The following is a 16,201-nucleotide window of genomic DNA, read 5'->3' on the forward strand; positions in this document are numbered from 1 at the left end:
GCAGTATTCCAGCCTAGAGGTCACAAGGGCCCGAGTGACTGTTGTGAGAGCCTCCCGGTTCAGGTAGGGTCGCAACTGGCGCACCAGGCGAACCTGGGCAAATGCCCCCCTGGTCACAGCCGTCAAATGATGGTCGAAAGTCAGCTGTGGGTCCAGGAGGACTCCCAAGTTGCGAACCCTCTCTGAGGGGTATAGAATTTGACCCCCCAGCCTGAGCGATGGAACACTGGTCGAATTATTGGGAGGAAAACACAACAGCCACTCGGTCTTCTCCGGGTTGAGTACAAGCTTGTTAGCCCTCATCCAGTCCATAACGGCCTCAAGACCCCGGTTCATCACGTCCACCGCTTCATTGAGTTGGCACGGGGCGGACAGATACAACTGAGTATCGTCCGCATATTGATGGTATCTTATCCCGTGCCTTCGAATGATCTTTTTAATTTTTATATGTTCCCCCTTCCTGCTTTATTTGTAAGCCGCCCTGAGTCTCTCAAGAGTGGGCGGCATACAAGTCCTAATAAACACTAAACACTAAACAAACACTAGTTCTCAGCTAGGGACCAGAGTTGAGACTTACAATTCAGTAGTTAAGCAAAGCAGTTACTAAGTGAAACCATGACTTTGCATATTATCTTATTTCCTTTGCTGTTAAAGTTGTGAGTACAAGGATAAAGTTATTTTTAATCACCATTGTAACTGAACAGTTGCTAAACAAGGTAGTCATTAAACAAGAATTACCTGTAAATTGTAGTTTTGCATTGCATTTCAGAACACTCAGTATAGATTCATCAAACATGATTACTCCAGCACATTGTCAGACTTTTATAAAATAATGTAACATTAGTCTAGATGTGTAAGATACTTTCAGTTAATGGATTAGAGCCACAATTATTATACTTTGTTTATATGTTGTGATATAGCTAGAAAAGAAACTGAAATAGCATTCCCAAAAGGAGGAATTTATCCTGTGCTATAACTTAATTTAACTAAGTATAATTAATTTTAATTTAAACCCCCTCCCCCATGTCCATTATTATAATGACTTGAGTATTGTGGCAACTTATTTTTCACTTTGAGTTTTGTGTTTGTGTGTTTACTAATAGCAATGGTAGATCTTGACTCCCTAAAAATGAAATTTATTTTATGAGTCCTGGCCATTTGTTAATGCTATGGTATAATTTGCACAAATATATTTCATGATTTATTTCTGTACCATAGAATAGAACTCATTCAGTTTGACATTGAATCTGCTTCATACCAACCTACTTAGGCTCAAGGATTGCAATTTCTCTTGTTCACCAACGCTTATGTTCAAAGGGCTTTGAATTTGGAGCCCTTGCATCCTGGAACTTTCACAACATGGGTTTCCCATTGATGTGGAAATAAATATTTCCTGCAGTCAAAGGAATTTCACAGCTGTTCTAAGCCCCACACCCCTTACACCAACATGTCTGTTTCTTTAATAGCAGGGGTGGTTTTTTTTTTACATTTATAACTATTAAGGAATGTGCTTTCATTTGCCAAGACATTTAGTGGAAATAGTCTTAGTTATTTTACACAAAATAGACATGGTTTGCCATTGAATCCTAGGGCTGAGAGAAAGTGATTGGCCAAAAGCTACACAAGATTAGTTGCTTTGTGCTTGATGCCTTAACCATTACACCAAATCAGCTCTCATACTCCTCAAACTACTCCCATCTAGATTCTGTCTGAAGACTATGACAATAACCTTTAGCATGAAACTTTTTACTTCTCAGGTTTTTTGCTCATAGTCAGCTTAGAGAGATGTTCTTTTGCTCACTGTTTGACTACATTTGACTTAAGCCAATAAAGTATTACCCTAGGTTGAACATTTTCTTCTGGTCAACTGACCTTTTTTGTGCAGTTTTAATAACCAGTGAGATATGAAATAATTAATAATTTATTATACATAAGGCTGCATTCTATCACATTAGATCTTTGACTCATCTGCCTTAGTATTTTCCTTGGTGATGGGCAACAATTTCTGGCCTTAGAGAAAGGGTCCCCCCCCCCCCCCGCACTGTCTGGAGATATTGGGACAGATATCATCCATTTCTTTTCTGGGGCTGAGAACCCTTTAAAATAGAGGAGATTTTATCTAAATCTTTTTTCTACTCTATTATTTTTTTCCTGACTTCTTATAGACTATTTTTGAAAGAAATTGTCACTCAGATGACTGTGCTGCTGACCTGAAACTCCAGTGTAAACTCTTCCTATCTAGGTAAGTAGCCTTTTTTTCAATTAAAAATGGCTTGGATTGTGAGATATTGGATTGTAAAAAGAAAATTCACAATTGTAAAGAAGATTTTAGATATCTTGAGTGCAAACTGAGAGGTAGTCATGTCAGATTGAAGGTTACAGGTGAGTAAGCAAGCATGGTCAGACACAAGATATTCTTTAGAACTCTGGACTGATCCCAGCAAAGCTGTAAACTGTTCCAACATGAGTTCATTGATAATTGGATTCTTATTCCAAATCTTGCAGACTCTACTTCCTGGCTAGAAGATCAAAATCCCCAGAGAGACCAATCTGTTTGATAGACAAATTTGGCAAGTGAGACTTTTGGCAAGGATATTGATTCCTCCATGTAATCTGAGTCAGGGGTCTGCAATTCCTAGCCCAATTATCATAGGATTTCAGGTTCAAATTCCTAAGTTGGCTGTATAAAAGCCCAGTTCTGGAAGTTGCACAACTAATGTCTTACAGCAATTTAAAAAGTGAACGATTGATTATTTTCTTAAACCAAATAAAATTGCACTTTGAATGGAATGGAATGGAATGGAATTTATTATTTATATGCTGCCCTTCTCCGGGAGGACTCAGGGCAGCGAACAATCCAAAAAGGGAAAGGGAAACATCAAAACGAAATACAAATAATAAAAATAAGCAACAGTCGCACAACCATACATGTCGAGAGGGGAGGGAACTCATCACCCCCAGGCCTGCCGGCAAAGCCAGGTTTTGACGGCTTTTCGGAAGGCCTGGAGAGAACTCTGAATCCCTGCGGGGAGTTCATTCCAAAGGGCCGGAGCTGCCACAAAGAAGGCCCTCCCCCGGGTAGCAGCCAGATGGCATTGCTGGCAGATGGAACCCGGAGGAGGCCAACCCTGTGAGATCTAATGGGTCTGTGGGAAGTAATTGGCAGCAGGCAGTCTCTCAAGTACCCAGATCCAATACCATGAAGGGCTTTATAAGTTACGACTAGCACCTTGAAGCGTATCCTGAGACTGATCGGTAACCAGTGCAGCTCGCGGAGGATAGGTGTAATGTGGGTGTACCGAGGTGCACCCACGATCGCTCGCGCGGCTGCGTTCTGGACGAGTTGAAGTCTCCGAATACTCTTCAAGGGCTGCCCCATGTAGAGCGCATTTATTCATCTTACAATCAAGTGGATAATGAAAAAATGAAAAAAAACAATCACACACACACACACACACTTTAAATGCATAGATGTAGAGATTCACAAAGATGACTTTGAAGATATTAAATGGAAGTGATAATTGGAAAAAAAATGCATTAAAACTGGGAAACAGAAAATTTGAAGAATATCAGACTGACTTCTTCCTAATTCATAAGTGTATAAGATGAAGAAAGAGAAAAGCTTAATCAGGTTTTCTGTTACTATATCAAAAATACAGTTCCTTTCAGACTAATGGAATCTTTTTCTTGATTTAGCCAGTTTTGAAGGGCTGTCATTAAATTCATAGCATTCTAAAATGAATTGTCCTCATCATTTGTTATTTTGGTATTGTACTTTTGTTATTTCTTCTTAAAGCTGTCTCATTTTAAACTATTTGTATAGTTGTATCATGCCATTTTCTTTCCCGAAACAAATGAGTACAGATATATTTTGCAACAGTTCCAACTATATCACCCAACTTTGCTTGCATTTAATAACCAAATATTAAATTGTTAAGAGAGAAAACTTTAGTTAATGTGTTGTTAATCAAGACTGGAATGGATGATTTAAATGGATTCTTCTAATGCTTTGGATGTGTGTAAAGTGGAATACAGCAGGAGAAAATCCTAATCCTAAGTAAAGAAGGGCAGGGACTACCCTTAGGCAAAATAGAAAGGTGACTCCTAGCAGTGCAGTTGAAGAGGAAATCCAGCCCTGTGGACTACACAAATATAACGGTACTCTATGTAGTACCATGAAAAACAGAAGAAGTTTGAGAGACAACAATAATGGAAAAAGCAGAGAAGTTAGGGTAATTATATTTCCTCTCATTCCTTGTACAGAAGAGGCAGAAAGACTGTATCTGACCTGTATGAGGCTATTTGTTTAAAAGAGCCAAAGAGATGTGGCGATTAAGTAGTAAACTATGACTGGGAAGATCCAAATTTAATCCACCTCAGACTTGGAAATTCAGTGATTTTGTGTGCTCTCCCTTAGCTCAGAGTATCTCACAGAGTTGTTATTGTGGAGGTTGCATAGTGAAAGATCCCCATGTAAATATCCTTGAACTGATTTCTACTGGGTGGAGGAAACAATTGCTTTTCTTCCGAGCAGTTATGTTGTGTATTATTAATTTATTTAGTTTAACTATATTTCCATAGCAAATATCTATTTGCTTCAGTTATATGGTACTTTTATTCAAATATTCCAGAACAACTTACTAATACTATGTCCACTATATTTATAATTTAAAGGACATAATATATAGGGAAAATAGTTTAACAAGGAGTGATGGGAAAATTCAGGATTTTGAAAAAAATCAGCTGCCCATTGTAACAAAAACAATATTATTAAAATATAGAAAGCAGAAATGATGGCAGTAATTAATATTAGACCATTGTCAAAATTCAAACCCTCAAAGAACATGATGGGATTTTGTTATGGAAAAAAAATCTAAACTGCTAATATTGATGTGTATTTCATTCTTAATGTTTTTTTCTTTTGTTCAGGATATCTGAACAAGATTTATAATTTTGGCCCTGTTGAATTGGATCTGCTTGATTTTATTCTGTACGGCAGCCTTCCCCAATCTGGTGCTCTCAAGATGTACTGAATTGCAGTTTCCTTCATAGCCTATCATAACTGTTTGACTGTGGGTTGGTCAGAAGGCCTCCAGATTTGGGGAAGCCATTTAATTCTAAACAATATCTGCTTCTCCAAACAAGCAAATGATAGAAGCTTTTTTCAACATAGTAGGGAACAGAAGGTATCTAAGGTTCATTTTCCCATGTAAGTCACCACGTAATTACCTGCTCAGAGATCTAAAGTCAAGAGTTATAAGGAGAAAATTGCAACAGAATTCATTTTTAGATTTTAGCAGGCAATGTTTCAAATCCTGGACTGTTAACATCTCCTCCTCCTCCTCCTCCTCCTCCTCCTCTCCCCCCCATCTTCTTCTTCTTCTACACCATTGTCTTTCCATTGCAGAATAAAGTCCACTTCCTCATGTTTCCAACAGTGACGTGCAGTCAGGGGAGGCAGGGGAGGCAGAGCCTCACCACTGTCATCATGAAAAGAAAAAAAAATGGAAAAGGAAAAAGGCAAGAGCTGAGGTCAGACTGAGCTAGTTGCTGCCAGTCACCGTGGATGACTCTGCTTAGTGCTTAACTGTTTAAAAAAGCCTCTAAAAAAGTGCCCTCTACAGGAGGCAGGAGAACGACGTGCCTCATCTAGTTTGACTTTAGGCGTTTTATGATCACTCGAGCAGAGTTAAGTCTAAAAATTCCTGACATAGGTGAGGCATGTCATTCTCCTGCCTCCTCCTGTAGAGGGCACTTTTTAGAGGCTTTTTTTAAACGGTTAAGCAGAGTCATCCATGGTGAAGCAGCAACTAGCTCAGCCTGACCTCAGCTCTCAACTTTTTCCTTTTACATTTTTTTTCTTTTCATGATGACAGGCAAGAGCAGAGTTGAAACAGCTGGAAAAGGTACATGTGGGTCGGAGGGAGGGGGAGGAATTTGAACTTTATCCACCTTGTGTGGGGCTTTGGGCAAAGGCTGGAGGGAAGTGCTCTACCTCCCCAAGTGTAGTTTGATTGCAGGCAGAGCCACGTTGTCTTTTCAAACCTGTAATCAGTGAAGCTGGGCTGGATCCTTCTGAGGCTGGGGAAAAATGTGTGTGCTCCAGTATGGCTCTTTGACTGCCTTTCTGCCTCCTACTGTGGTCTCCCTGACTCCCTCCAATCCAACTTTGTGTGTGTGTGTGTGTGTCTGTTTGTGTGTGTGTGTGCTTGTTTGAGAGAGAGTTTGTTTCAGTGAGAGAGGGAAGGGGGTAGGAGAGATAGTCCAATCCAACTTCTCTCTGTGTGTGTGTGTGAGTGTGTGTGTGTGTGAGTGTGTGTGTTTGAGGGGGGGAGAGGGAGGGCAAGAGGGAGGAAGGAGGGGAAGGAGAAGAAAAAGAAAAAGAAAGAAGGAAACTTATTTCACAAAGGAGAAAAACAAATGCTGTTGCTTTAAATCGGAACTGAGCATGCCTGATTGTGGAATTCTGGGAGTTGAAGTCCACAAGTCTAAAAAAATTTTTGTCAGTGCCTCACCAGCCATAAACCTCACCGCACGTCACTGGTTTCCAACCAATACAATCCTGAGCTTTTTTTTTGCCAGTTGGGCCTGCAATACTTGCTGATGTTGTCAATCCATCTTGTTATAGATCTCTTTTATGGACCCTTCTTATCAAGTGGGACCCATTCTGTGAGTGCCTTGGTCCACCTGCTGTCAGTTCTTCTTGCCATGTGATCGTGCCATTTCAAATTATTTAATTCTCTTGATGATATCAATTGTTTTATTTTCTTGATGATATTGTATACTTTCATTTGTTCTCTAATCCAGGTGCAGGTCGTTCTTGTCTTGTAATGCTGAGTATGCATCTTTCCATGACTCTTTGCACCACTTGTAACTTTTATATCAATTGTGAAGTCAATGTTCATGTTTCATTGGCATAAATTAATATGTACTCTATAATATCAGAGCACAATAACCCTTTCCTTGAATAAATAAGTATTCTGAGTGCAAAACTCTGAAGAAAATTATGAAGAAGTGAGAAGCCATCTATTAAGATAAGGGATACAATAATGGCCATCTTGACCATAAAGGAAGTTTCTAGTGTCACACTGCCTCTTTTTTGATAAGTGGCTTTGCTTTGAGATGAAATGCTGCTATGCCAGATTATGTGCTTGAAAAATGGATCCGGTGCTGCTATTTGCACAAACACCTTAACTGTAATTCAGATATAATATTCAGAGAATGGTTGGTGTGAATATATGCATATAAGACCATGTGTCTTTTAAAATTTATACTAGAACTGATTCTAGTAGTTAAGTTAAGGAGTCCAGATTTTCTTCTATCAGCAGTTAGTGAGTCATTTGGGATATTTAGAATAAGTTTAAAAATAGAACTTGCAGTTATTAATGTCTGATTTGTTACTAAAAATATCACCTTTTGCATTAATTATGTCTAACTAAGTGAAGATTTCAGTGGAAGAAAGTGTAAATAATTACCCTATTGTACAGAAAGTCTAAATTCTTCTTATTTGCCAAAAACATAGAAATGCTTTTAACTCTTTACTAAATTGACTGAACTTCACTCTATCTTTTCAAAAGACAAATGATTGCACCTGGTTATCTATTGGAGAAATTTCATTCACCAGTTTTTTAAAATATTTGTTAAGAATGTCACATATAGAAATCCTAACAAAGTTTTAAAAATAGGACAGGGTTATGGTTAAAATTGGGATTTTAAGCAAATTGGATCTTTTTTCAATTTTTTTAATAGGATAAATCTTTAATGATAAATCTTTCTAGAAATCACATTTGGCATTTTATTGTGTTTTGTAATAATTCACCATTGAAGATGGCACCTCTCAAGTAAAATAAAATAAATCCTAGGTAAAGAATACACATTCTATACTTTGAATAAAGACATTCTGTCCCTGTAGCATAAGATTAACAAAGAGAAATTTTCAACTCTTAAAAAAAAACAGTCCTGCTCAGCTTATACATCACAAGGTTATCACATCTGATAAAAGCCAGAAGAGTGTAACTGCACATTTGTGTTTGATTGGTGATATGAGATGTAATACAGAATACAGTACACAATACAGAAAAAAAGTCTGGTTTACAATTCAAAAGTTTATTTTGAAAGTGTTTGCAAAGGCGGCCTCCAAGTCTCTTCCCAAGTTGGATTGTGAACAAGGAGAGCAAAAAGTAGTTTTCAAGCTATACATTTATACTTACTTCACAATGCATGCCATGCCTAAGAAGAAGCCCTCCCCTTCTTTTAAGTCATTCTTTTAAGTAATTTAAGTAATTTTACACTACAAAGGGTCAGCATGACCTGCAGAAACCCAGTTATCTTATCTGTGTCTCCTTGGTGTTTCACCCTAGACAGTGGATGTTCCTATCTTACCAAAAGGTGGCCCTGTTTTGGGTGTATGTTTCTGTTTTCAAAAGAAGTTAGTTTTAGCAAGTTATCACGTCTTGTTTTACTGAGCACATTTGGTGGGTAAATTACAAGAGGAAGAACTTTATTGCTTATTGATGCATTTAACACTTTTATAAAAGAGTAATTATTTATTTCCTTCAACTCCACCCTTTTTCTTTTCTACCTGAATTACTCTTTTATACTTGCAACATTTCATAGCTTCCTATTTTCTTTCTTAGCTCATGCAGAAGCAAGTTTTTTATATTCTGAATCCTCTATTCCTAGCCTCCTTCTTCCTACTTTCATTATCAACATGGTTTCCTTTTCCCCACTTTCTATTGAAGTTGTTAATAAAGTCATGCTCTTCATGGTCCTTTTTATTAACATTTTTATTAACATATGAGGGAATCAAACATGGTAAAAACATGATAGCCAGGAATCCTAATATTGCAAATTTTGCTAGTTCTTTCCAAATTTTATATCACTTGGTTGTACAGCTCTGTTTTTTCAAACCTTATTTGATAAATCATCATATACAGTTAGTCCTGATAGTTGTTTTTGTTCAATGGGGAGGAGGAAAAAACTTGGTTTTATTATTTCTAATACACAGGATCCGAACCATCCCTTGGGTAGTAACCCATAGGCATATTTATCACATATCCAATACATCCCTTCGGATGCTATCCAGTCCAGGATGTCACTTTTGGGATCCTTTAAATAAGCCATTGCAGTTATTTCACTCAATACTTCTCTTTTGCGGTTCCATTTCCTCCCTATCAACTGTTGTTGTTGTTCCATACAGTTAAGCAAATCATGTCTCCTATTCTGTTATCATTCTTTCTTTCATAACATACTCTCTTTACTAGTCAACTACTTGTCAAAGGCCATGTCCTTTCCTTATCTTTTGTGAATTTTAAAGTATTATTTTTCCACATATCAACCACTGTGTCATGGTTTCCAATGGCCATTGTTCTCCCATATTTGTTCCTCCACACACAAATCAATTCTTTACCGTAAGTGTCTTAGCGATTTCTTCAGCCAGTTGCATGACTATGTTTACTGCTTTCTTAGGGAATTCAGACAATTCTTAAAACCACTGTATATTGTTCCAGCACATCTTTAATGATCTTTCTGTCATAAAAGAGAAAAACATCTGGACAGTACTTGTACATATTTTCTAACCATTCTGTCCTTTAATTCAATTCTTGGCAAACCTTCCCTTCCCATACCCCATCTGGATATGATATGTTCCAACAAAATTCTAACAGTAGTATTTGCATTTGCATTTACATGAGAGAATGCTTCCACCTATCGAGTCAAATGATCCACCAACAAATATTTCATCCTCCCCTTCCTAATAATCTCTTATTTTCCTACTTCTTCCCTTAATCAGATGCCTGGAGTATTTTGTCTCTTTCTCCATATTATAATTCCTAACTCATCTCTGTAATAATTCCAAAATAAAAGGCTACAACTTGTGTTATTAACAAACTAACAAACAGACAAACAAACAAACAAAATAGGGGCACCTTGGCTAATGGACATTTAAATATATACTCAGACATAAGGCATTTAAAGAAGGGGAAAAATAGGGGTCGGAAGAAGAGCTTCAAAAATAAAACAATCAATCTAAACGTAGTATTTTGGGTCCATGCTCTGAAATATATTTGTATCAAACTTTAGTGTCAGTTCTCTGCTTTTAGTAAAATATGAGTTAGGTTCAGATTCCATTCAAATGGAAGCAAACTCTCATTTAGTAGATTTAAAACATTTACAACCTAAGCAAAAGATTTCAGAGCCCTTTCATATAAGTTTAATTAAGCATTTTAAATCTCAAAAACGTCCAAAAATATAAAATCAAAATTATGTTCAGAAAAGAAAAACATATCTGCATAGCTTTCTGTGTGCAAGTCAGAAACAGTGCTAGCTGCAAAGACTGATATCAAATGTCACCCTTAAACCCCCCTCTTTCTCAGCTGCCTGAGAGAGGGAGAAAATGGTGAAAAGAACAAAAAACTACAGCCCCCCCCCCCCCGCTTCTCTCGCTTTTCCTTTCAGCAAAGAGAATACAGAGAGGGAAAGAAAAAAGAGGAAATATTTCTAAAGACTATCTCACTTCCTTTTTCCATTCAGCGTCCTTTCAACAAAATAATTTTCTCTATTTCTCTCTAGCTTCAATAAATCACAGGCATTTTCCACGTATTTCTCTCCCACAGCCTCCATGGGATATTTCTCATTTCTTTTCCTTGCAAACACTGGCTATTGCCTTTTCACTTACTTCACAACAACAACAAAACCTTACAATTCACTGTTTCTTTATACAAAAGAAAAACGAAGTTTGAATGATGATGTGAACCAAAGTACAGAAAAATTGCTGCAGGCTGTGAAAATGGAGAACAGCATAAAAACAACAGAAACAAAGGCAGAATATAAGGGAAAAACAGCTGGATGACAGATTAAATAGATGGAAAACCAAAGCTTTGCATGGACAGCACTTGAAAAACATTGAAGGAAAATGTGATGACAACTTGACATGGACATGGCTTAAGATGGGAACTATCAAGAAAGAAACAGAATGTTTAATACTGGCTGCTTAAGAACAAGCACTACAAACTATGAGCTCCATTTTCTATTATCAAAGGATCTCAACCTCCCTCCAAGTCTGGAAATGATTACACACAGATGCATAGACACACAAACACACACACACATGCCATGGAAAGACAAGGTTTCAACCCCCGGGGCAGAAACAGGTAGTAACAATCAAGTGTTTGAGGAGAACAATGCGTGTAACTTCAAGTAAAGATGAGAAGTTCACTAAAACAATTAGGAAGAATCTCAAATTGTAAATGGACCCCACTAGTCCTTTAGGGAAAAATACTTAAGAGGTTGGGAAGCCTCTCCATACAATGGGGCTGACCAAAAAAGATATAGTTAGTTTATGCTGTTATGCCTGGTAGAAGACCCAGGAGTAGAAGGAAAAAAGAAATACTGCAATGTTATAAAGATACCATTCTCAAAAGAGCAAGAAAATTCTGAAAGGACTAATAATAAAGAAGAAAAGGTTCATTGTTCTTCTCACCCGGGGTTTAGCAGGTAATAAAAAGATAAAGTATGTCTAAATGGGAAGACCCAGATAATTTGACTTGATCAATTTGATGGGATTTCTGTTAAAAATATTTAGGTATGCATCTATAATAATAGCATGTAGAATTGAACTGAATTGATCGTGATATGTTTGACCAGCTGGCAAAATAAGTAAGCTTATCAGCTTGGGCATGGGAAACAAGAAATCGTTTGGGGCCACAATCACATTTATGATTGAAACTACTCTCTAAGTTTCCCTACTGCTTCAAGAATAAGGAAAGAAAGAAAAATGAAGGGACAGAACCCCAGGTCTGAAAATGTTGTTCTAACTTGAATCTCCCAGCAGGCGCTGGGTTATTTTTAAAGATCCAAACTCTTCTCTATAGTTTAATCCTCACAATACAGAAAACAAGTCTGGTTTACAATTTAAAGGTTTATTTTGAAAGTGTTTGCAAAGGTGGCCTCCAAGTCTTTTCCCAAGTTGGATTGCGAACAAGGAGAGCAAAAAGTAGTTTTCAAGCTATACATTTATACTTTCTTCACAATACATGCTATGCTTAAGAAGAAGCCCTCCCCTTCTTTTAAGTCATTCTTTTCAGTAATTTAAATAATTTTAGACTACAAAGGGTCGGCATGACCTGCCGAAGCCCAGTTATCTTACCTGTGCCTCTTTGTTGTTTCGCCCTAGGCGGAAGATGTTCCTATCTCACCAAATTGTTTGAGGCTTATTTTTCTGTTTTCAAAGGAAGTTGGTTTTAGCAAGTCATCACGTCCTGTTTTACTGAGCACATTTGGTGGTTAATTTGCAACAGGAAGAACTTTATAGCTTATTGATACATTTAACACTTTTATAAAAGAGTAACTTATTATTTATTTCCTTAAGTTTTAGATTTAGATTTAGATTTATTGACATTTGTATACCGCCCACTCCCTTGGGACTCTGGGCGGCTTACAGACAAGACAAAAGAACATATATAAAAATTAAAATAAGAATACAATTATTAAAATTTCATACCATACATACTGTTAGAGTGGGGCTGGATACTGATCAACAGCCCCAGGCCTCCGGAACAGCCAGGTCTTAATAGCTTTACGGAAGGCAGGAAGAGTAGTAAGGGTCTGGATCTCTACGGGAAGATCGTTCCATACGGCCGGAGCAGCTACAGAGCAGGCCCTCCCCCAGGAGCCGCCAACCGACATTGACCGGCCGATGGCACCCGGAGGAGGCCCAATCTGTGTGATCTTATTGGTCGTTGGGAGGTAAATGGCAGGAGGCGGTCTCTCAGGTAGCCAGGTCCTAAACTATGTAGGGCTTTAAGAGTAACGACTAGCACCTTGAAGCGCATCCAGAGACCAATGGGGAGCCAGTGCAGCTCGTGGAGGATAGGTGTAACATGGGTGTATCTAGGTACACCCAATATCGCTCGCGCGGCTGCATTCTGGACCAACTGCAGTCTTCGAACACTCTTCAGGGGCAGCCCCATATAGAGCGCGTTACAGTAATCCAGTCTTGAGGTGACGAGGACATGAGTGACCATCTGAAGGATAGATAGGGCCGCAACTGGTGCACCAGGCGAACCTGGGCAAAGCCCCCCCTGGTCACAGCCGACAGATGATGTTCTAAGGTCAGCTGTGGATCCAGGAGGACACACAAATTGCGGACCCTCTCTGAGGGGTGTATAATTTCACACCCCCAGGCTGAGTGGTGGAATGTCTGGACCATCCTTGGGAGGGAGCATCAATAGCCACTCGGTGTTGTCAGGATGGAGTGCAAGCTTGTTCGCTTCCATCCAGACCCTGACAGTCTCCAGGTACTGGCACATCACTTCCACTGCTTCGCTGAGTTGGCATGGGATGGACAGATACAGCTGAGTATCGTCCGCATATTGATGATATTTAATCCCGTGCCGGCGTATGATCTTACCCAGTGGCTTCATGTAGATATTAGATAGGAGGGGGGACAGGACCGAGCCCTGTGGCATCCCATATTTGAGGGGTCTAGGGGTCGATCTCTGCCCTCCAACCAACACCGACTGCGACCTGTCCGAGAGGTAGGAGGAAAACCACCGTAGAACGGTGCCCCCCACTCCCACCTCCCGTAACCGTCGCAGAAGGATACCATGGTCGATGGTATCGAAGGCCACTGAGAGGTCAAGAAGCACTAGGATAGAGGAATGTCCTCTATCCCTGGCCCGCCAGAGATCATCGATCAGCACGACCAAAGCAGTTTCGGTGCCGTAACCAGGCCTGAAACCCGACTGAAAGGGATCCAGATAATCTGTTTCATCCAAGGTCCGTCCAAGTTGAAAGGCCACCACCTTCTCAACAACCTTCCCTACGAAAGGGAGGTTGGAGACTGGACGATAGTTGTTCAAGGTGGCTGGGTCCAGGAAAGGCTTCTTAAGGAGGGGTCTCACCACCGCATCCTTTAGAGGGTGCAGGAAGGATCCCTCCTGAAGAGAGGTGTTGACAATCCTCTGGAGCCAGCCACGTGTCACCTCCCTGCTGGTCGAGACCAGCCAGGAAGGGCATGGGTCCAATATATAGGTGGAGGCACTCACCGCTCCCATGGCCTTGTCCACTTCCTCAGGAGTGACAAGTTGAAACTCGCTCCATAAAATCCGATCAAGACCTACCCCGGCGCCTCGGCTGGTACCGTCCAAGTGGAGTCCAGGTCCGTCCGAATCCGAGCGATTTTATCTGACAGAAACTGAACAAATTCCTCAGCTCTTCCCTGTAGAGGGTCATCCGCATCCCTTCCTTTCAAGAGGGAGCGGCCTATGATAAACAGGGCGGCTGGGCGCGATTCTGCGGATGCAATAAGAGTGGAAAAATGCACACATTTTGCTGCCCGTATCGCCACTAAATAAGTCCTAATAAAGGCTCTTAATTGTCTTCGGTCGGATTCAGAGTTACTAGCCCTCCAGCGTTGCTCTAGGCGTCTCTTTTGGCACTTCATCTCCTGGAGTTCCTTGGTGAACCAAGGAGCCCTGCCGTGGAGAGGCCGTAAAGACGCAATCTGGTTTAGAGCCTCTGCCGCCGTTGTATTCCAAGCAGCGACCAAGGACTTCACCGGACAGTGGGCGACAGAGTCAGGTATTTCACCAAGTGCCATCTGAAATCCCATAGGGTCCATCAGGATCCTGGGGCGGAACCACCTAGTCGGTTCCCCCTCCCTACAGTGGGGGATTGGTCAAGCCTCAGTAGGAAGTGATCAGACCATGACAAGGGCAAGGTCTTAATGCCTTTAAAATCTAGATCATGTCTCCACTGCTCCAAGAGAAATAAGAGGTCAAGCGTGTGACCCACTGTATGAGTCGGACCCTGAGTTACCTGGGTCAAGTCCATGGCTGTCATGGAAGCCATGAACTCCTGGGCCCCATCAGAGCGTTCGCCGAGCGACGGCAGATTGAAATCCCCCAGCACTATAAGCCTGGGGAACTCAATCGCCACTGACTCGAGGAGCACAGGCAGGGCTGTTGTAATGCTGTTGGGAGGTAGATACGTTAGCAACAAACCCAATTGACCCCCAAGGTCCAACTTCACCAGCAGGGACACATACCCAACAAGCTCCAGAGCAGGGATCCTATGAGGAACTAATGACCCTCGGATGATTACTGCCACTCCCCCACCCCTTTCTGGTGTCGTGGCTGGTGGAGCACCTGAAACCCTTCTGGGCACATTTCAGTGAGGGAGACTCCTCCCTCCTGGCCCAGCCAGGTTTTATTAGTGTGTGTGTGTGTGTTGAAATCTAAGAATTGTATGTATTTGTTGCAGCTTTGAATGAAGATTGTTGGTTTAACTAAGTGGGTTTGAGGTTGCAGAAGAGGAAAATTCCATTATGGGAGTGTATTACTGAAACCTGGCTGGGCCAGGAGGGAGGAGTCCCCCTCACTGAAATGTGCCCATAAGGATTTCAAGTGCTTCATCAGCCGCGACCCCAGGAAACGGGTGGGGGAGTGGCTATCATCATCCGAAGGTCATTAGTCCGTCATAGGATCCCTGCTCCGGAGCTTGTCGGGTGTGAGTCCTTGCTGGTGGAGTTGGACCTTGCAGGTCACGTGGGCTTGTTGTTAACGTACCTTCCTCCCAGCAGCATTGCAACAGTCCTCCCCTCGCTCCTCGAGTCAGTAGCCGAGCTGGTGGTCGAGTTCCCTAGGCTTATGGTGCTGGGGGATTTCAACCTTCCTTCGCTCGGTGAAGGCTCTGATGGGTTGCAAGAGTTCATGGCTTCCATGACGGCCATGGACTTTACCCAAGTAGTCCAGGGTTCGACTCACTCAATGGGTCACACAATTGACCTCGTATTCCTCTCAGAGCAGTGGAGACGTGATCTAGATTTGAGGGGTATTAAGATCTTGCCCTTGACATGGTCTGATCACTTCCTACTGAGGCTTGACTTTCGGAGACCAATCCCCCACTGTAGGGAGGAGGAACCGATTAGGTGGTTCTGCCCCAGGCGCCTGATGGACCCTATGGGATTTCAGACGACGCTTGGAGAAATACCTGACACTCTCGTCCACAGTCCGGTGGAGTCCTTAGACGCTGCTTGGAATACAGTGGCGGCGGGAGCTCTAAACCGGATTGCGCCTTTGCGGCCTCTCTGAGGTAGCGGATCCAGGAGGGCCCCTTGGTTCACTGAGGAACTCCGGGAGATGAAAGCCACCCTGCCGCCCCGGCGCTATGTCCAAGCCTTCCCTAGAATCATGAACTTGTG

General features: G+C 41.1%; 1 protein-coding gene across 2 annotated transcripts in view; it reads left to right on the plus strand.

Moving 5' to 3' along the window:
- The window catches only part of ITGA9 (integrin subunit alpha 9), a 615,138-nt gene that overhangs the window by 323,509 nt on the left and 275,428 nt on the right, over positions 1-16,201 (plus strand). For both annotated transcript variants that reach the window (XM_032236787.1, XM_032236788.1), the window contains exon 17: positions 2,166-2,242. In XM_032236787.1, coding sequence (XP_032092678.1) covers positions 2,166-2,242 — 77 coding nt within the window. The remainder of the gene's footprint in view (positions 1-2,165; positions 2,243-16,201) is intronic.

Source organism: Thamnophis elegans, chromosome Z, assembly GCF_009769535.1.
Source record: "Thamnophis elegans isolate rThaEle1 chromosome Z, rThaEle1.pri, whole genome shotgun sequence".
In the NCBI taxonomy this organism is placed as follows: Eukaryota; Metazoa; Chordata; class Lepidosauria; order Squamata; family Colubridae; genus Thamnophis; species Thamnophis elegans.